This window comes from Dipodomys merriami, unplaced genomic scaffold (genome assembly GCF_024711535.1).
Source record: "Dipodomys merriami isolate MVZ:Mamm:240054 unplaced genomic scaffold, mDipMer1.0.p SCAF_35, whole genome shotgun sequence".
In the NCBI taxonomy this organism is placed as follows: Eukaryota; Metazoa; Chordata; class Mammalia; order Rodentia; family Heteromyidae; genus Dipodomys; species Dipodomys merriami.
The window spans coordinates 5,834,277-5,856,641 of record NW_027205048.1 but is presented as its reverse complement, the minus strand read 5'-3'; the positions used below and the strand labels follow the sequence as shown (position 1 = coordinate 5,856,641).

At 43.4% G+C, this 22,365-nt stretch overlaps 1 protein-coding gene and 1 pseudogene across 41 annotated transcripts in view; one reads left to right on the top strand and one right to left on the bottom strand.

Annotated features, from left to right (window-relative positions):
* Window positions 1-1,628: 1,628 nt before the first annotated feature.
* Tcf7l2 (transcription factor 7 like 2) overlaps window positions 1,629-22,365 on the bottom strand; it is a 212,371-nt gene continuing 191,634 nt past the window's right edge. For 4 of the 41 annotated variants that reach the window (XM_069988005.1, XM_069988007.1, XM_069988017.1 and 1 more), the window contains 7 exons: window positions 16,847-16,972; window positions 16,177-16,336; window positions 15,593-15,700; window positions 11,654-11,702; window positions 11,029-11,079; window positions 9,598-9,670; window positions 1,629-3,810 (listed from right to left, as the gene is read on the bottom strand). In XM_069988005.1, the coding sequence (XP_069844106.1) occupies window positions 3,387-3,810; window positions 9,598-9,670; window positions 11,029-11,079; window positions 11,654-11,702; window positions 15,593-15,700; window positions 16,177-16,336; window positions 16,847-16,972 (991 nt within the window). In that variant the 3' untranslated portion in view covers window positions 1,629-3,386. Of the gene's footprint in view, window positions 3,811-8,890; window positions 8,965-9,597; window positions 9,671-11,028; window positions 11,080-11,653; window positions 11,703-15,592; window positions 15,701-16,176; window positions 16,337-16,846; window positions 16,988-22,365 lie in introns of those variants that run through there. The other 37 variants (XM_069988012.1, XM_069988015.1, XM_069988022.1 and 34 more) reach the window with 18 other exon arrangements.
* On the top strand, window positions 14,126-14,221 carry LOC138803992 (U6 spliceosomal RNA; annotated as a pseudogene).

Here is a 22,365-nt window from a genome sequence, read left to right as displayed (position 1 = left end):
CACACACACACACACACACACACACACACACACACACACACACACACACTATCTTCTATTTTCTAGCATTTTCTCTAAGTTGTTGGCTTTGATTAAGTGGATCTCCTGAACTTCCATGGGTTGAAATTCATAATTTGAAAGTAGAACAACAATGGAGTGAGTAACAATGTTCAACCAGAAATGCACCTTACTCATGTAAATATAACCCCTCTGTACAGCATATTTACAATAAAATTAAATTTAAAAAATAGTAATACCAACAAAAACCACCACATAACATATATATGTCATTTGCACATTCCTTTCTTCCAACTTTGAGATTTTTCTGGCTTCTAGTGCCATGCTGAATCCAAAATGGCTCAATCGACAACAGTTATCAACTGGCTTTTCTATTGTTACATACCCAGAAAACAGAATAGAAAAACCAATACCTCCTTTGATGGTCTCACTGCTAAGCTCTCCTAAAGGCATGCTTCAAATCAGCCCTACCCACCTGTCTCCCCAGCTTCTCAGTTGGGTTATCATAAGCAAACAGTGTTCAGTCTTCAGGCTCCTGAGGTAGGCTGCAAGGTTCAAATCTCAGGTTGTTTCCCAAACTGGTACTTTTGGTAAAGCCACTGAACCTGAGCCATGCTTTTTTGCTTGTACGATGAACATAAAAGCAACTTCAACATCCATGAACATGAAGTAAGAAATGCAAGTTGAGTATTTAGTTGTTTGGTTTGGGGCCAGTATGGGAGTTGAACTCAGGGTCTCATGCTTGCACTCTCCCCTGGCATTCTGCTCAAGGCTGGCAAGCCTGATGCTTTACCACTTGAGTCATGTTTCCCACCTTTGAGCTTTTGGTGGTTAATTTTCTGCCTGGCTTCACACTGTGATCCTCAGTTTGTTTTTTTTTTGGGGGGGGGCGGCGGTCCGGGCGTGGGGCCTGAACTCTAGGCCTGGACACTGTCCCTCAGCTCTTCAGCTCAAGGCTAGCGCTCTACCACTTGAGCCACAGCGTCACTTCCGGCTTTTTTCTTTTTGCTTATGTGGTGCTGAGGAATCGAACCCATACAAGGCAAGCGTTCTACCACTGAGCCACTGTCCCAGCCCCGATCCTCAGCTTTTAACCTCCCAGTAGCTACAATTATAGGCATGAGCCACCAGTGTCCCACTGTAATTGATTTCTTAAGTCTGTTTTTGACAAACTAAGTCTTCTTCACTGGAATCAAATCCTTTCTTTGGAGACTGTGAACTACATAAATATTAACACAGTAACTGACAGTCAAACAAGGGCCATTAGCTCTGCTAATTGTGTTTTGCCTTTGAGTAATGGCATGGTTAAATATGAACAAAGACACTAAAACCTACATTTATAGAGACAATCTTCACTGCAAACCGCAACAACACAATATGAACTATACAAGACAACCCAAGTGGGCTTCAGGGTTGGGAAAAAGGAGTCTAAGAGAGTTCAAGACCACATTTTGTAGTCTAGACAAGCCCTACCGCCCACCCATTAGCCACATAGTCTCAAATCCTGACTGGCGAATACCTCAGTCTCAGTGAGGAGGGGGGACAAGAGAGAAGAGAGGTCCAGGAGCAGAACAGACAAAAATCCAAATCACAGAAAGAAGTGACCAGCCTTTCTCTGCACATACTAAGTTGCTTTTATTAATCCAGAACGGCATGCTACAGGTACTGTACAGCATGGACATTTATTCATTACAAAAATGGCTTCCAAACCATTCAAAATGAACTTGGAATAAGAGCATAAAACGGAACAGTAACATCACAACTGTTAGGAAACATTCAAAGTATTCACAAAAAAGAAAAAAATGTTATAGTTAGCATTTTAATAAACCAGAGAAAAATCGGAGACAGTTTTACAATCGCTTCATGTCAACTACAATGGCACTGAATGAACAGGTCTTAGCTTTATACAGCATTTGCAACATCAACATGCCTAGGTTTTTTTTTTTTATTTTTAAAGTTCGCTACCTACTTGTATGTAATATACGTCCATAGAAGCGGCAGCTGGATTTTTCATTTAAGAGTAATCTAATATACAGAATTTTGGCCCTTAAGGGTTTATACCTCTTCATTTAAAATGCTTTCTGGACAATCTGCTATCAAACACATTTTGTTATAGGTGACATTAAAACTACATACAAATCTACCTATGTAACATCACAGCAAAACATGATGAACAGAAAGTACAGCATCAAAAAGGGAGAAAGCTAAAGTCACTGAGAATTTTGGCACATAAAGTTTTGCACACGGTCAGTCCATGTCCTAAGGGTGCAGGGCATCTGACTAGGATTCAAGGGCGGGGTGAAACAAGGGCAGTTCCCACTGCTGCTCAGACAGCATCTAACATTCCCTCACTACAGTTCAAGTCTTGTTTTACTTAATGGCTTTTGAAGCAACTTTTGTTAATGCTACTGATCCTTGATGCAACTATTAATGTCCATTTGGCGGTATCTGGGTTTCAGACAGAAAAAAAGAAGTCAAAAAAAAGGGAAACAAAAAATATATATATACACATTTTTATATATAAACTTAAAAACCTTGTACAAATGAGTTGTTATATATAAGATGCTTATGCTAAGGGAGGGGGAAAAAAACTTTATACAGTTCCAAGAAAAAGGGGAACAAAACATAATTAAAAAGAGACAACATACAAGTACAACAAGCAACCTCTAAAGCAATAAATACTACTGGTCCAAAAGCATGATGATTCCATTAATTGTTGAGTAGCAACCCCCTCCCCACAAAAGAACAACACCAAGGAACAAGGTATATTAACACATTTTTAACCCTTTGTTTCTGTACATTTAAACAATAACAAGTAACATCACAATAAAAGTTGTTTCACACAGAGAAAAAAAAAATAAAGGTAATGGCACGGCATCCATTGTGCCCTTCTGGTTCAAAAACCAGGTGTAAAATGATTGGTTCGCAAGCTCGTATTTAATACAAATAATACAGAACCAACTCCTTCTGGAGGGCTGCTTCAAAATTGCTTCTCTCTCTCTCTTTTTTTTTCTTTTTGTTTTTTAATCAGTCTTTTAAAACTAAGCTATCAGAACTACATAACAGTTATGTATATATATATATTTATTTTTAAACGCTACAAAGACTTTAAACAGCTGTTGATAAAAATTTTGGTAGAATCATGAGGTTCTTCTCTCATCTACATATTTAAAAGGAGAAATTGAAATAAGAATGGGTCAAATATTGACCAATGAACTCGATAAACATCAACTCATGTAGCCACGTGGCACAAAATTAAAAGAGTACAAAACAAAAGCTTTCCAAGTAGGGGTGAGGGGTGGGGAGAGGAGCAAATCAAGAAACCAAGAAGAAAGCACTCATCTCAGGCAGGGCTGACAAAGCTAAAGCTATTCTAAAGACTTGGTTACGAGGGACAGAGGCTGGGGCTGGGTCCCAGTCAGCGCGTTGTGGGAATGTAAGGAAGATGTCGATGGCTGTGCAAGTGATGAGGACGGGATGATGGGTGGCTGCAGGGCGGCAGGTGGTAGGTCCAGGGCCCCGTTGGGACAGAGGGCAGAGGCCTTGCCGTGGGCGGCCTCGGCCAGCAGGAGCGCCGGTGGCGGAGGCATCATGGACAGGTGGGCCAGGGGGTCAGGCTTCAGGGAGAGCGAGAGTGGCTGGGTTTGCTCAGTCTGTGACTTGGCGTCTTGGGGAGGGGAGCCTAGCAGGTGTGGGGACGGGGGTGGCGAGTCTAGTAAGCTTCCATCTGAAGAGGGCGGGCTGAGGCAGCTGCCTTCACCTTGTATGTAGCGAACGCACTTTTTTTTTCTCCTAGAAACAGGGGGGAGAAAGTTATGTGAATAAAGGGCAAAGATGCCAAGAGACAGTTATCTAGTGCTCACGGCAAATGGAAGTCACCCAATGGTTTGTCTACATAGCATGGCAGGCTGGTGGCTGGGCAGTGAAATTAAGAGATGCCACTGGCTGCACTGTTCCCTCAACCATGAATAAGCTGGCTTTGGCAAGGAAGATATTCAAGAGACATCCTACTTCCTTTCCCATCCTCATCTCTTCCCACATATAAGTGAGTTGACTACACGAAGTCACCTGTACAGAGTGGCTTCATTTGAACTGTGACTGACACAAATGGTTATTTCTCTTTGGGCCTAGAGACTCCATCACTTGTCCTCTCTACCACCTCCCACTACCTCTCACCAGTCCCCAATGATGAATGTGTATTTAAAAGAGAAAGACAGAGCTCCTTCCCCGGGCTGTCCCTTATCAATATGAAACTCTAAAAAATGCTAACTGTTGAGCCCACATAGCTGAAGACAGAGCTAGCTAGAGGCTTAAAGGTCTTAACACCACACTACCACCACCACTACCACCTCCACCACCACCACCACCACCACCACTTCCTCCACCACCACCACCACCACCACCACCACCACCACCACCACCACCGTGAGGCTGCTGGTGCCCAGAGAGCTTTTGGGCTTGTCTGTTAAGAACCACACCAAATCAAGAGAGGTCAGAATCAGGTGAGAGGGAAGGGAGGGAGTAGGGGAACAAAAATAAAAACACATTAAACTAAAACAAAAACAAACCAACCAAAAAAGAAAAAAAAAAAAAAAAGGAAAAAAACCAACAAAAAACAAAAAACAAAAAAGAACCACCGAAAACAGTTAGAAGAGGAAAAATGAAGGTGGGGAAAGGGGAAGAATAAGAAAAACAGAAAATGATCCAAAGGAACAAGAATAACTGGTTGTATGGCCTGCAGGTTGTGGATTAAATTAGGATTCAAACTTGATTCCCCCCGCTTTTTTTTTTTTTAAGTTTGGGGACTTCCCCTCCCCTGTCCCTTAGTCAGAAAGCTTGGAAGGAGAGCCAGTGGGATAAAGGCCCATCGGGCGCTTGCCATATGCAAAGGCCAGGAAGTGAAGGGCACAGCACAAGCCGGTCACACAGAAGGGACCACAAAGAAGAGGTGGCAGGAATTGCAGCAGGGACCTTCCTCGGTTGGGATTATCATGATCCATGTTTGAACCAGAACCTCTAATTCTGTCCTAAACCATCCCCAGAGTCTCCCTCTCTCACTTGCCCCATGTGTATAAGAAACAGGGATGAGAATGTCAGAGCCTTTCTTGCTTATCATCAAAGGATGAGGCTGAGGGATGAGGAATCAACCCAAGAAATTGGGCATGTGACTTCAAAGCCTCTCCCAACCATTAATCTCAGTCTGACAGGATCGTACTTGGTAGGAAAGGTGATCCTGAGGATCAACCTACTAATACTGTAAAAATAATGCAGATACAGGATGTGCTTAGCCAAAGGCCCTTAAATATACAGTCAGAACCATGGCTGGTAATGCTTCCTCTGAATACAAGTGTGTGAGCACTGGCCAGCTTTCTTGGTGTAGAACAATGGAGATGTTGCCTGCTGGAAGGCAGCAGCTGTAAGACAGGGTCACTGCCTTTGCAGGGAAAGGGGTATCCTGAGTTCCTCCTTTGCTCTGAGCCCCAGAGCTGTCTTCATGCCCATCACTGAATGGGGCATGGACTCTGAAAGATGTCAGGAGGGGGAGGGAAGAAAGGGAAGGGAAAAGGGAGCATGCTCAATCCTCCCTGCTTGGCCCAGAGGCCAGGACCTGTGGGGCAGGTGGCTTTGGGTCTGTTTGTCATCTCTGGATCAGAAGGAACCCTGGGGGGGAGCAGAGACAGCAGCCACTCTTTCCTCCGCTTTGCAGGGTTCCTTCTGCTCCCTGTGATAGAACGTTCTGGACAAGAGATTCTGTTCCCATCCCAGGAACTGAGATTAAAATCATCGAAGCATCTCCGTTTTAAACCACCTGAGCCTGCAGATCAAAACATGCTCAAAAACTAAGAAGTCCATGCATTTACAAATCGGGGAAAGGAAAGAAGGTGGGAACGGGGAGGGTATAAGCAAAACTGAGAAAGCAAGGGAAAATGAAAGAGAGGAAAGGAGAGGGCGAGTGGAGGGTGGGATGGGGGCAGCCAGGCGGACAAGGGAGCAGCAGCTCAAGGCAGCATTCCAGGCTCTATCAGGGCAGAGTGGAAACATGGAAAAGCAACTTGGTGGGCTCAAAACAGAGTCTGGTAAAAATGTCCTCCAATGCCAAACAACATTAGAAGCCCTGTGTGGTGAGCTAGGAGCCCTGACAAACTACAAGTGTTTCTGGGCCTTCCTCAACCCTCCGTCCCTCCCTTCCTCCCTCCTAATGAAGTGGGAAGTTTCCATGCCATGGGAGTGCACGAGCATTTTGAACATAGGACACAGAGACTATGGGGACAGAGCGGTGATCCTCCAACAGGGCTGAGCAAAAAGTGGCTGGAACACACACACACACATACACACACACACACACACACACACAAACACACACACACAAACACACACACACACACACACACACACACACACACACACCCTTGAAGAGTCAGAAAATGTCTCGGTTTACAACTGCTTCTGTCTGGTTTATTATTATTTTCTTCCTTCTTTGCATTTTAAGACATATTTTGTCCTGTTGATTTTAGCATCAAGCCTGATGTGGCCATGACAAAGTTGAAAGGGAAAAGGAGCAGAGGGAAGGAAGGGACCAGTAATGAACCTGTACAAATCCCTGACTCTAACCTCCCTCCCATCTAGGCTTCCCCTCTGATCAGAAGATAGCCTCTTACAAACATTCATTGCTAGCTTCTCCTCAAAAAGGGTTTTCTCTGATCCTGATTTGGAATGACACTCTCAAAAAGATGGTGAGGGCTTGGATTAGTCCAGTTCCTACAGTTAGGGGCATCTTAGCCTTTACCACAACAGAAATGCTGCCTGTATATAGACATTCAGCCCCGTCAAGCTGCATTCTAGAAAACCATGTTGTTAAAGTTCAAAGATTTGGGGTTGTCAATAACAACAACAACAATAATACTAATAATGGGAAAAAATGCTGGGTACTGGTGGTTCACTCTTATAATCCTAGCTACTCAGACTGAGAGCTGAGAGCTGAGGATCATGGTATAAAGCCAGCCTGAGCGTAAGTGAGACTGTATCTCCAATTAACCAGCACAAGGCCAGAAATGGAGGCATAGCTCAAGTGGTAGAGCACTAGCTTTGGATGCAAAAATAAATAAATAAATAAATAATAATAAATAAAAAAGAGTGGGAGATCCCGAGTTCAAAGCTCAATACTGGCCAAAAAGAGAAAAAATATATTACAAAAATTCTGGTCTAGGAAGATGGCCCAGCAAGGTATCAGTCAATGACAGTAAGAACTTCCAAGGGGATTGAAAAAAAAATTCTAACCATGCAGTAAATTCTTCCAAAATAAAATGGAGGATTGGAGAACTACCATCCATTCCATGAATAACACCGATGTACCAGGCACCTGAACCAGCCTTACTGTGAGGTGTGTGGTGGTGGTCCAAGGTTTCTGAGGAACCTTATCTTTAGAGCGGCCGCTGTGGCCAGCCAACCTCCAAAGCAGTGGCTTCCATCAGCTCCCACTGGGCATGCGTACAATGCTGATGTGTTCATAGCCCATATTGGGTAAACAGAGCCCCTGTCGTCCCTAGATCAACCTAATGAAACACCTAACACTCTTCATCAACCTTGTCAGAGGTGCTTGTGTCCAGAGAAGTCCGCAGGACTATGCTGAAAGGACATCTATCACCTCTGTGAATGCTGTCATCCCATGGGAGTTCTTTTCCTGGTGGGTGGCCAGCTAAAGCCCCAAGTCCCTCACTCTTGAGCAGCCATAGCTCTACGAAAAGAATTTCAGCCCTCAGTCCCCTGTGGTCTGTGTAGTCAATGAAAGTCAACACTTCACAGATCTCTCAGACTGGCATCAGAGAAGGGGGTCAGAGACACAGGAGACTCGTGGGCATGCATGTGATGGGATGAACATCTGATCTAACGTCTAGACACGGAGCACGGCAAAGGCATGGAGAAGAGGGACACGTGACGAGGGAGGTACTACATACAGGGACGCGTGTTTGAGATACCTACCATCATAATATTCCAAATTCAAAGACTGCTTGTATCAGAACAAAGAAACAACAAAATTTAACCAAAGGTGGTCATTAAAAGAAAGGAAAGGAGACAGGAACTAGTTGGTATCCCTCCACCAAGAAGGAAATACCTATACCTTCCCTGAGAATTACAGGCTTGGGGGCGGAGCAGGTTGGGTGGGACCTAAAGGTGAAATATGGGGGAGGTGAGCTCAGTCTGGACTCTTCTGGGGACCAATTCTCTGTGCATATGTAACTTTTAACTCGGCAGGCGTGGTAAGGCTGCAGTAGGTTGACTAACTGCAAGTGTCTCTGCCTATAGACCTTTAGCTGGTACATGCCATTCAATGCCACGTTTCTGTTTCTTGGCAACAAGGTCAGCTAATTAGGCTCCTCTGTGCAGAGATAGGTGGTTTTTAAACACAAAACAACCAAAGAGAGAAGAAAGAAAGAAAAAAAAGGAAAAATTAAAATGAAAATAAACAGCCTGCCCCAGTGTATTTCTCTGAATTTCTTACTGCAAGTTCACGGGAATGCTACCTCTGCCACAGTCTAACACATTCAGACCTTGGGAAAAGGGTGGTCTCTGTGCTCAGTGCATGGCCCATTTGGCTGACTTTTACAGGAAAAGCACCAGTGCCCCATCCTTCTATGCTAAGGTCATGGTCTCTGTCCTGTCACTGGGTGTATGTTATTCATAAGAACAACAGGAAAAGAGAGGAGAAAATGGGAAAGGAAAGGGCATGAAAATCAACAAGGAAATTTTGAAGAAAGAGGATCATTGGTCGTTGATGCCAGTGGGAGAAAGGAAATGGGGGAAATGAGGGCCACTAAGGTAGCAGAAGGACAGAAGGCTCTGATTAACCCCAAGGCCTCGCAGTGGTGATGTACCTGCAGGGTTTGCACCATAAAGTCTGTCGGTCAAGCCCGAACAGTGCCCGACACTTCTTTGGAGTATTTGCATCTGTTAGCATAAGGTAAACACAAAAAAAAATACAACACAATGGTGGGTCGTGCTCAGTTGGATGTGAACCCTCTGGCTACAGCTTACTTGTCTTCTGCTTCACCTTGGCTCTACTTGACAATCATCCCTCACACCAAGGGCATAAAAGGAAAGGACTTCTATGAGTCAAATGGAAAAAAAAAATTCAAATAAAACGATAAAACACACACGAAAAAAAAAACCAAAACAACAACCAGAAACCAAAAAACAATGAAAAATAAATAAAAAAAAGAGAAAGAGAGAGAAGAGGAGGGGAGAAGGTGACATCATTTGCTTCTATCTAGGCCAGGATGAGGATCCTGGGCTATCACAGGAAGGGGGTTGGCAGGCAACTTTCCCTGTGAGAGGGGCGCACTGGGGTCTGAGTGGTGGCCCCCAAGGAGGAGCACAGGATGCTGTTTTACAGTGGCATTTTGGAGCAGCAGCAAGAGTAAGCACACCCCTTCATTGAACCCATCCACTGGCAGTGTCCCGCTCCTCATGTCTCCTATGATCCACACACAGAGCTACAAAGCAACAGGCCAGAGAGGGGAGGGGAAAGAATGAAGAAACCAGCTGCAAACCAGCACAGCGAATCTGGGGGACTATACACACCTGCAGGGGCCGCACCAGTTATTCTGCTGATCAAGGCCAAAGCGCGCTCGGCATTTCTTAGGAGCGCTCAGGTCTGAATGAGTTCAAGAAAGGAGCGAGCAGAGGAGGAGGAGGAGGATGTGGGAGACAGGGAGAGAGAGGAAGAGAGAGGGAGAGAGAGAGAAGGGAAGAGAGGGAAGGAGGCAGGGAAGGGAGGAAGGGGGGGAGAGAGATACAAATAAGAAAAAATAAAAATAAAAAAGGGAATAAATCAATGACCTGGTTACTAATGGCAAAATATTGACTTTTCTTTTTCTTTTTTTTTTTTAAAGTTTCTTTAATTTAAAAAAAAAGGTAAAAAAAATCACATTCTTAATTCAACTTGTGAAATTAGCTGTGGCAAATAAAGCTGCAGTATCCCTTTCTCAAGGACTGTCTCAGATTCCACATGAGCTCACAGAGGAAAGTTAAGATTCTGAAGAACTCACTCTTCCAATTAATCGTTTTCCTCTTCAAAAAATTTTTTTTGTTTTTATTTTAGTACTGCTTTCCCTTTTTTTTGTTTCCTCTCAATTATCTTTATTTTAAGTAAGAAAATAAAGCGAAGGAGGGAATTAAGTTTGTAAACATGCTTTTTTTTCCTTCTGAGGACACGTTTTTAAAAAATAAATAAAAAAGAAATGAAAAACTACAAATAAAAAAACAGAATGAAATGAAACAAAACAGAAAGAAATAAAGAAAGAAAAGGGTTGTGGTATTGGGATATTGCAGCTTTTGGAATGGTCTTGTTTATTCTTTTAATCTGTTTTCATTAATATTAAGAGAGGAACAGAGGCAGGTAAATGGGCCGTGTGAATGAGCTGTTATGGGTTAGTTAAGATGCTCATAGCAACAGGAGGGCAGGCAGAGTCAGCAAAATGCTAGTGAAATTTGCAAATTATGAGCAGAAAAGCAAAAGGAAGAAAGTAAAATAAAATAAATAAAAAGCAAAGGAGAAAATAATCATATTGCGAATGCATGCTTGCGTGAGAAAACTTAGTGAGAGCAATGAAAAAAAATGCCATTAGATTAAGGAGGTTTATTACTGAATTCCTTCCATTTGTTTTTTTTTTTTAATCAGTCTCTTTTAAAGAAATACTGCATATTCAATTTGCACAGTTAGTTCAGCTCTAAATCACTGTCATTGCTGCTTTAATAACTGTTATGGGAAAAAGTAAAATAAACAAAACAGAAGGTTAAATCAAATTAAAAAAATAACAGAACTGAAAAATAAAAAAAAATAAATAAATAAGTAAATAAATAATCTATCGAAACATACGAAATCGTGTAGATGGTCACTTTTAAAGAATGTTCAAATGTCATACGTGTTTAATGTTAACCAAATGAGAATGGCAAGAAAAATTAAAAAACGGTTTATCAGACTATTGTAATGACTCAAAATGACATTAGCACCTGTAATCGGAGGAAGTGAAAGGCAAGGATTTAGGAAACATTCGCTGTGTTCTGAAAAAAAAGAACAAATTATACAAAGCCTTCAAAATGTTTGTTTTTTGATGGTTGGTAATAAAAGCCTGGTTTTCTCCGAGGGAGCGCTGGGATTGCCTATGCAGTATTTCTAATTTCTTCTCCAAAATGACAAACCTCCTTAATTTAAAATGGGTGCAATTTACCACTGTAAAGGCATGCATCAGAACACTGAGGGGACGCCCAGTTAATACCCAACACTCACACGCACCCCTCTTAGACCCCCTAGCCCCTCCTCATCCCTTCTCAGACACATACAAAATAAGCAGAGGCATGCCTACCGCTCGCTCTCCAGTTACAGGCTTTGCAGTTATTTAAAAACACATTCCACTAGAATTACAATGTGCTTTTCATGCAACAATGGATGCTACTAGCTTTAAAAGGGCAGTCATGGAGCAATTAATTAAAATGCATAAACAAAAAAGGCTGGCTGAGATGGGTTCCCCCACAATGTCCTGGCCTTGAGTTTTTCCTGTCTCCCCAGATGGCAGCCTGACATAAGAGTGGCCCTCCGACTATGCCTTCTACCCTCACCCTGACTATGGTAACTTACCATTGGTCTCGCCTGGCTGCTTGTCCCTTTTCCTCTTCTTCTTCTTTCCCTGCATGAACAGATCAAACACAGGAAATGAGTTCAAGAAACAGGACGGGAGAACTTGCCTGGGAGGAGACGGTAAAAGAAGGGACCATCCACCACACTTTCCCACATCTACCAGCAGAATCTTCTCCAACCTTCCATCCCTTAATCCAAATGAACTTGAACTGTGCCCTTACTGGAGAGACTCGCAAAACAGAAGAGTAGGGAGAATGGGTGGTGAAGGAGAGGCCCCATGATCTCAGTCCCTCAACCACCTTTAACAATGGCTACTATTTGTGGAGCATCTACTAGGTACCAGACATGATGCCTGCCTCTCCACACCAGCCCTTCTTTCACACATTAAAGGTGATGAGCTGCACAGAGCCAATCCCAGCTCTTGGCCTAGCCTTCCTGGTATTTCTGCAACCTGCTAGAGTGTGCATGAAAATAGACAGGTTCTGAGGGACATCTGCTTCAGTCTAAATCTGCATGTGAGCTACCTGCTGTGAATTAAACTCAGTGTGTGCATCAGTATATCGAATGCTACCTTTGTCTAAAAGTTTTCTGGTGTCGTAATGTTGACACAGAAAGGATGGCCAGAACCCCAACGATGTGTCCAGCTCTGAAGGAACCTCAAGTGGCACCAGCCAAAGCCTGAGGACATCTCTGTCTTTTCAGGTCCCAGATCTGAGCCACTGGGGAAATGTGCTGTGGCTCCTGAGCAGCATACGTAACATGTGTTATAGTCCTTGGTATATGATTAAAGAAAAACAAAAACAAAAATCAGCGGTGCACTACCTGGCTTAGAATGAGCAAGAATGAGATGATTAGGAGTCTCAGTCCAAATTACAACACAAATGATTCAGTAGCTGGGCAATAGTACCCACACCGGTGTGTAGGACTTCCCTGCTGCATACGCTAAAGGTACCCGCAGCCTCCTCCCCCGAAGATCTGGGGTTTAGTTAGGACATGTAACAGAGATGTTCACAATTAAAGCAAGGGGCTGACAATGGGCTTTGTGGGGACAGGGACTGTGTTTTAACAGAAAGATGTGACAGAATTAATTACCATTATTTGATTGTAAGGCAGGCTGGCTATCTTATAAAAAGAGAAGGAAGGGTCTCACAAGTCAAGCAGGCAAGCAAGATTTACTTCTTTTACCTAAAGCCACAGAAATAATCTAACATGATGTTACTAATGTAGAAGCCAAGCATTTTCTTTAGTGCTCTAAGGAATAACCCCAAAAATCACTAGCCAAAGGGGACAGCCTTACCCACTTCTAATTGCCAAAGCTAGTGACATAAAGGCTCTGTCACATTTGGCTGAAAGCACAGGGTTGTGGAAGAAGAGAGGCTAGCTCAGGAAACATTCTCTAGAAAACCTCCAACTTCACAATGACCTAAGTCATCTGCAGATACTCCTATGTCAAGTTAGTTAACAAAGGAAAACTAACAAATATCCATACCAACAAATCTATCAAAGCTTCCATTCTAAGATTCCTGTCCCCAAAGTGTCCTCTGGGCCACTGAAGCAAGAAGCACATGTGAGATCATAGAAAGGTGTCATGGGCCATCAGAACAGGAATCTGACAGCATCCTTTCTAGACATAAAGTTTGTAAGCCTAAATCCAGACAACCACTAAACCTCTTTCCAAGTCTCAGCATCCCTATTTTCTAAACTACCTTCCCCCATGCAGAAGGGAACAGAAGTAAGGCCAAGTACCCTATGGATCTACCAAAACCTAGAACACACATCACAAAAAGCTTGGATATCTACCAGGTAAGTCTCTTTGTAGAGATCTGGGGTATCATTCGTATCATTCCTAGCAGAAATGACACACTTTAGAGCTGTATAGTATACATCCCAGGCCGTTGTCCATGAAGGCTCCTTGGTGATCCCAAATTTCTATTGGGGACATGTTCCATAGAGAAGCTGAATGTGCTTCCTGTGGTACCACTCGAGACAACTCAATGAATTGGGTCTGTTGCAGGGAGAAGCTGAATTCTTAAGAACTTCTGACTTGAAGCCAGGAGAGCCACTGTCCTGAAATTACACAGCTGTGCATGCGCAGGCTTAGAGGCTGCCTACGCTGCTGGAAAACTCTACCTCGGGGTCAGGTAGGGGTGCACAGAAAGCCTGTGGGAGGGCATTAACTGTCTCATCCGCTTCCTTTCAGTCCCAGAAGAAAGGCTTCCCTGATGAGCCAAAAGGTTCCAAGCACCTAACACCCTGTAATGTCCATCGGTGGGAGACAAGTGCTCTCAGCTCAAAGTTCCAATCCAGACAGACCTGCACTAATCCCGGTGTCAGCTCCCAGGAGACAGACAGATGCTGCCAGCCAGGGTAGGGCCCAGAAGGGACATAGATGGGACCATGGAATTGAAACCCAGTAGAGTCCTTCCTTCCAGCTCCTTGTCTACACAGCAATCAGCAGCAAACAAGCACAGGTTTCAAGATAAGAAGGCAATTGGAATGATGCAGAGAAGATTAGCATGGCCCCTGAACATGGCTGACATACCAACTCTCAAAGCATTTTGTATTTTTATGTTAATAAAAGAAAATCAAGGCGAGAACAGAAATAAAGGGCGGAAGACTAAGCAGAGAGCCAAGGTGAAGTGGCTCATGGAGTAGAAGGAAAGCTGCCACCACTGAGAGCCACACAGGACAATGCTGTTGATTGTCTGGAGGATGGCTATTGCTAAGAGAACAGCCACATCTGACTTGATGCTGAACCCCGCAGAATCTGCCTTGTGCACAGCAAGTCTGAAATCTGGAAGACGGTAATGACCTTGACCCCTACCGAGAGAGCCAATGCGAGAGTGGACTCGGAGGACTAACTCGCTCAGTGATTCTCCTGGCTCCATGATGGCGGCAAGGGGAGGCACTGAAAGGAAGTTGTATTTGCCCTTCCAAAAAGATGGCAAAAAGAATTCATGAAACTATCTGTCATAAATACTGAGCAAAGAGAGAAGCATTTTACCCATCTAGAGAGAAAGGAAAGCCTAGAATATTTGAGCTACTGGGCAAAAGGCAAGGTCAGAAATACTGATAGGAAATGATAGAGGGCTCCGGAGGACAACAGGCAGGAAAGGAGCCAGGGGGTCAATGCAATTGACAGTCCCAGCCACTGGGAACCATCTGAAAGCCAGGATGGAAAATCAGGCAAATCCTGCAACAACAAAGAGCCCAGTAACACACATCACCTAACACATGCTGTTCTCCACCCATGTGCCCAGCCTCACTTCAACCTGCCAAAGGAAGACTCCACTCGTGACTTTCAGGGATATTTCCATCATGTTCCTCTCAGGATGAAGTAGGCTTTTAACCTGTACTTCAGCCTGGCCTAAGATACTTGTTTTGCTTTTCCTTCTTAAGCCTGGATGTCCGAGGCTAGGGGGTAGAGTGTAGTGTTAGAGAGCTTGCCTAGAATGTATATGTATAAAGCCCTGGGTTCAATCCCCAGCATTACCAGAAGGAAAAAAATAAGGCCATACCCCTGCTTTAAGACTTGTGAGGGACAAACTAGTTCCCTTCTCCCCTCCTCAGTGGTGTTTCATAAAGTCACACCACTGATGTCTGCCACAGACTACGGAGGACCGAATCTGGAAACTAAGCCCCTCCTTGGGACATATCCCACTTCTCCTAAGAAATGAGCAAGAAGTATGAACCTCCGCGATCCAGCACACGGACCCTGGCTTCCTTCCCTCTCTTCAGAATGCCTGTGCTGGCAGACCAGGCAAAAAAATCGTGATGCCACCCTTCAGTTCGGTTAAGAGGATGAGACACAAATGGTCCCAGAAGTGAGAGGAATGGAATGATAATTCCAAGGCCTGCCTCAAGTTGGCAGTGACCATTCTCTCAGTCTGTTCAGACCCACGCTCTGCAAGACAGCTCTACACAAAACGGTCCACTTACATAGTTATCCCGCGCAGACCAGCCAGGGTACAGCTGCATGTGAAGCTGTCGCTCCTTCCGGGCCAGCTCATAGTACTTTGCTTGTTCTTCTCTAGACAGTGCATGCCACTGGAAGGGACAGGGGTAGGGCAGAGATAATGCAAAAACATCACCAACTACACCGTGGCCAACAAGGGTGAAGAATGTGTATTTTTGAGGACACGTGCATCCAATAATGGTCCAGTCTGTAGATGCGTGTCATCGACTGGCTCTAGGGTATATGTGGCTGTTCTTGACACCATGAAGATTCATATTGGTTGAAAAAGCTGGGTATTAGTAGCTCATGCCTGTAAATCCTAGTCATTCAGGAGGCTGAGATCTGATGATTAAAGTCTCACAGGAAAATCTGTGAGACTCTTACCTTGAATTAACCACCAAAAAGTTCAATTGGAAGTACACCAGCCTTGAGCAAAAGGGAAAGCACAGCATCTAGGCCTTGAGTTCAAGCCCTAACACTGGTCAAAACATTTTTTAAAGAATGGTTGAAGGGAAAGCCCTTAATCTATTCCCACCACCTGTCCCCCTCCTATTAGGGGGTTACCTACCCTTCGCCCCAGGATCTGGTTGATGGCGGCACTTTCTTTCAATGTGCATTCCGCCACCACCTTTGCTCTCATTTCCTTCATATACAACATGAATGCATTAAGGGGTTTCTTTATGTGGGGTTTCTTCTTTTCTTCTTCCTTTTTGGAGTCCTGATGCTTTCTGGATACAGACAAAACAGACAGACACAAACAACCCGATGAACAATCCCACGGTCCAAATTCCTCCCAAGCCGAAAACCCACACCCGGGATCCTCCCCACCCAAGCCTGCCAGCTTTGAATAAAAAGCACCATTCCACCTCAGACCAGGAACAAAAATAGGTTGGGGAGCAGGCAAGGAAACAAGAGATTCTTTATTGCTTTACCAACAGACATGTTCCTGAGGCCCAGGAGAAGCATACTGACTCAGGTTCCCCACCACGCACACAGGCTTTCAGACAATGTTCCATTTCAGGCTTTGAGGCCAGGAAGTAGCTGCAAATCTCAATCCACCCAAGTCAATCCCCACCCCTCTCCATCCCCCCTCCCCTCTCCCCCAAAAAAAGATCTCAGCAGGAAAATCAGAGGAAACCATGTCTCTCTTTATATTAGAGCCCACTTGGCTCAGGTGCTCACTGGGTCCAAGAAGGACACCAGAGCGCAAAGCATGCAGGGACCAGGGCAACACTCACGAGCTGTGCAGTGAGCCGACGTCACTCTGGGAGGATTCCTGTTTGACTGTTGGTGTGACTATGGCCGGGTGGGGAATGCCGGTCGTGTGTAAAGTATGATGTGGTGGGACCATGTGGGGAGGGAACCTAGAAGACAGAAAGCTGTGTAAATCGTCAGAATCAAAATGAATGAATGAGGAGGGATGTGTACACATAATTTAAAAGAAAAAAAAAAGAAAAAGCCACGCAATATTCACATGAAAGCAACCCAAGGCATATGAAACCTGTCAGCATTAATTAGCGATAAATTAAACATCATGATTCTCTAATGTCATTAAAGCCAATCTTCTCCCTTCATTATTGCTACCGACACGAGACATTATGACTTTTAATATCTTTAGCAAAAGACAAATTCAACCGATGTACTAGGTTGGAAAAGTAGGCTTGGACTACCTGCCGGAAATCACACGTCCACCGTGTTTATTTGAAGCATTATTAGTGGGATCTAAGAAGACAATTTCCTAAGTCCTAATCAGCTCTTCAAATGAAAGGTGAAGTCTTTTGTTGTATATTGACAGCTAAATAAAATATTAACGTGGCTGAAACATACATACATTTTTGACAATGCTATGTAAGCCTCATTAGGGCTCATTCTGCTGATGGACTGCAATACAATTTTAATTTTGTTTTCTTTTTGTTGCTATACCACCATTGGACAGGAATAGGAGAGAGTCAGGCAAAAAAAGAGAAATATTATATTCCCTATTTGGTTCTCAGCATAAATTATGGACATTTCAGATAAATGTGTATTCTCTCATAGCCAAACGTAAAAGAAAAGTACAAGTACATGCATATACACAAATGTAAAAAAATGAAGTCTCATTTTATGACCTTCCTCCTGTATGATTTAGGATCCCTTTATTACTTTCACTTAATACGTTATTTATACATCATGCAAAAGCCTTCTAAATGACTATAAAAATTACAAATAAAGAAAGGATACAAGCCGGGTGCTGGTGGCTCATGCCTATAATTGTAGCTATTCAGGAGGCTGAGATCTGAGGATATGTTCAAAGCCAGGCTAGGCAGGAAAATCTGTGATCTCTTATCTCCAATAAACCACTCAGAAAACCAGAAGTGGTGCTGTGGCTCAAGTAGTGGAGTGCTAGCCTTGAGCTGAAGAGCTGAGGGACAGCGCCCAGGCCCAGAGTTCAAGCCCCATGACCAACCAAAAAAAGAAAGAAAGAAAGGATACAGTGGAAGTGGAGGTGTGGCTCACTTGATAAAGCACCAGCCTTGAGTGGAAGAAGCTAAATAAGAATGAGCAACTCTGAGTTTAAGCTCCAGTATTTGCAATCAAAACAAATTGTGCATGTATGTGTATGAATAAAAAAGCTTTTTAGTGTTTAACAAATAGTGTGTATATAAGTATAGATAAAGTTTGAGTGTTCTCCTATAATACTGTTTACTTCTGAAAAGTTCTCTATAATACATGTTAGTCCTTGAGTTGGCATTTTCCAACCATGCAAATTAGCCAGGACACAAAGAACTAGTTTCAAACTGCTCTTGGCCCATCTGCAAACTGACAACTAGATGGGATGAATGAATTACCCCTTTTCTGATATGCTTGGAGCTTCTGTGCCATGTCCTGGGTAAAATAATTGTTCCCTATGTTCTCCCCTAACCCCCTCACAGTAGCATATACTGTGGAGGAAAGGTGGAAAGGAAAAGGACCAAATCTCAAAGAATACAAAATGGCGGCCCTGGGCTCTGGTCCGGAGACACTGCAGGAAACAGCTGGTAGGCTGTCCAGGTGAAAGGCATGTGGATCATGCCAACCACTGCTTTCCTAAATAAACCAAACCCAGAATAGACCAAACCCCACCCCACCCCCATCCCAGGAGAAACAATCTACTCTTTAAAAACTCTCGCTCCAATGGAAACAAGAGATCCTAATAGGGCTTTATCATAAGCTATTCCAAATGGTATTCTACTTAAAGCTGAAGCTCTTTCCATAAATGGACTGCAAATCATTTTTCCATTTAGCCCAAATAATGTAGTTATTTACAAAAAAAACTGGCTTCAAAAAATGAAAAAATGAGCAGTATACAGATGAATAGAGACAATGTTATCAGACACTTTGTATTCATATACTGTTTTGTAGAATGGGAACTTCTTTGTACAACCACTTAAAGATAATAAATTTTTCTTTAAAAAAATCCATAAACAATGCTGATCTTTGTATGGCCCAGGGTCACCAGAGCTACCTGACTCAGAAATTCCATTGTGGAGTGAAGCCCTCCCACAGCTGTCTTTACAAACTTAATCCAGTGTTGTAGTTTGGGAAGGATAACATGTTTTTAAAATAAGAACCAAGGAGAGAGAGAAGGAAAAAGTAAGGGGCTAGGAGAAACATAACTAATCTCTATTCCCTTCATAAAATGGAAAAGAAGAACAAACGCTTGGAAGGTTCAGGCTCTTTGTCATTGCTTGAAGGGCTCAGTGGAAACCTGAGTTAAGAACACGTGTTCTTTGCAGCCCTTAGGTGAAGAAGTAAAGTGGCAGATTTTACTGTGAGTTTGAATACATATGTTCCCAGACGAGAGAAACGGGGAGAGATTGTGTGTGCGCATGCATGCATATTTGTACACACATATGCACCAAATCACCAAAGAGGCAAAGCCAAGTGCTAGTGGTGGTTGATGCTTGTAATCCTAACTACTCAAGGGACTGAGATTTGATGATTATGTACTGAAGCCAGCCAAGGCAGAAAAGTCCGTGAGACTCTCATCTCCAATTAAGTACCAAAAGAACTGGAAGTAGAGCTGTACCTCAAAGTGGTAAGTGCCAGCCTTGAGCAAAAGAGACTATGTCTATGACTTGAGGTCAAGCCCCAATACTGGCACAAAACAAAACAAACAAACAAACCGAATAATTTGAGAATGAGGACAAATTGAGATGAGGACCAATTTCAAGTGTATCCACGAAGAACAAACACATCCAAGCTACCCCTACCAACCTACTCATTTATCTGAAAAATGTACAAGCTGGGAGACTGGTGCATGCCTGTCTGCATGACCTGTGTGAATACCTCCACTCCAGAAATTTCCTTTCTGCAGACAACTGTTTCATGAAATGCAATAAACACCCTAAAAATTCCAAGCAGCTCATTATATACCCCCGTCTGCTCTTATGGCTCCGAGCCAGAATATAATGATGAACCTTAACTTGTTAAGGACAACTAATTTTTGTTTCTGGCTGTCTCGGGGGTTTCTCTTGGACTCACTCTCACTTTGCTTCACTGTTGACACGTTTCTGTTAACTGGATGTCATCTGCCGGCCTTGATTTTATGCACAAGCAGTAGGATGCATTTTCCTGTGCAACAATCCTGCTTTGAGTTGCATTAGGTTTGTCATTATTCTCTCATTTTCCCCCTTGCACTTGTAACATTTCATCTCTTCCTGCCTTATTTTTTGTGAGCCACGGTGCACCCACATTATGGTTTATACATGATCTCGCTCTCTTTGAAGCCGGCAGATTTCAGAGCCCGCTCTCGTCAGGAGAAGAGCCTTGCACCAATTTAGCAGGCTGAGGGCCTGGAGCTCCAACATCTCAATCTAAAGGGGGTCACAGGGTGGCACAAGTGAGTGTCAGCAAGAGCTGTTTAATTGCCAATCTAGGCTTCTCCATGGTGTTTAAAGTATAATGACCCATCACTTAATTCTGAGAAGTCCTGGCCCCGCTGCTGAATAGAATGAATTATCAAAGGGTGTTCTGCAACAGGGCAAGCTGCCTACATTTGCTATAACTGCCATAAGTATAATAGACCTATACTTCTGTCGCTCCATTACCACAATAATGTATTTAATTTGCTGTATACGCTTTTTAACTAGCTATCTTTCATATAGCCTACCTGGGGAATCGGCCGGTGCCTCCTCCTCCCCTCACCCACCTTGAGCCCCTAACCTTTCTTCCCACTGCTCCCTTCCTTTCCTGTAACATGAAATAACCTCCTAATGATAATTCAATTGATAAGCTTAACCCCCATCCCTATTCTGTGATTCTGTGATGACTTCAGTATTTTCCATCTCTGGATGTCCCGATAAACAAACACCAAGAATGACCAGGGAGAGATGCAAGGGGGAGGGGGGGGAGAGCTGCAGGTCCTAAGCCGTTCCCTCTCTCCTCCTAGGAGGCTCCCCATTTGTTGCTATCCTTTGTGGGGCTGTGATGACATCATTTGACAAGTGGTAACCTTCCTACTCTCACTAGATGCAAGGATCCTCCCCCCCCCCCAAAAAAAGTATGTTCCCACCTAACTAATATTGGCCTGCATTCTGAAATGCAGGTGATGTATCATACCTGGGAAGTGGGTCTTGGTTATTACATGTGACCTATGGCACCATTACAAATGCTAGATACACTTAAGTGATTCTCACTCCGTTCCTCACCCAAACTGGGATTTGTATGAAAGAATAGACGCATCATGGCCTGCTGTCCCAGAGCTACCTCTGGCCGTGGCTTCTCATGTGGGCTACAGAGAGTAAGGCAAGCATCTCTGCCGGGTAATGCATGCTAATTACATTATGCACCATCATCAAAATGGATTGGTTCTTTCAGCCCATCAGGAAAGTCTAAACCTCCACCGATTTAATTAACTTGACTGAAAATCAGATGAACAGAAAATAAAACTATCATTAGGAGCAATTAGTGACTACTTAAACATACTGCTGCCATCCAGTTTGTAAATAAACTAGCAGTCACTGAAAAATTAGCCAGAATTAATTAGAGGGGGCAAAATGAGAACTTAGAATATGTGTGTATGTTGGGTATTCTTTATAGTCCTCAAATATAGGGATAAAAGAATGTGTGTATACCCACAATTACTGTTTTCAAGCTTTCATAGATTTTGGTCTGCACAGGTCAATTAAGTGGCCGTTAGGCACATGTGGCTATTGAGTACTTCAAATGTGGTGCAAATTGAGATGCACTGTGAAGACACACATCAAATTACTAAACCCAGGCACCAAGAAGAAGGTAAACTGTATTAAAGGGGTACAGTGGTAGCATGTCCAAATAATAGTATTTTTGGCCATATTGTACTGAGTTGAGCAAACATCCCTGAAAATAACTTTACCTTAAAAAAAAAAAAAAGCAACCAAGATGGCTACTAGAAAAAATGTAAAAATCCATATGTACATGGTTCATTTTAAACTCCTCAGAAGGCTTTCTTATGGACTCTCAATCAGAATCCAAGCTTTGAAAAGACCAGTGGGTTTTTTTTTTCCCAAACTCATTATATAATAATAATAAAATGAACACCAGGTTCTTCTTTCTTACCAAGCACAGGACAAGACAGAAATGGCATTTTGTGTATCCTGACTGCTTTCCTCTACAGGCCTTTTTAACTTGGTCAAATTCACTGTCCCAGGATGGAATCTTACAACTGGACACTGCTTGACTTGGAAGTCGAGATGGCTAATGCCACATCTGTTTTGCACGCTTTGTTCCTAGGTGGCGTGGCGGCTGTCTAAAGGGC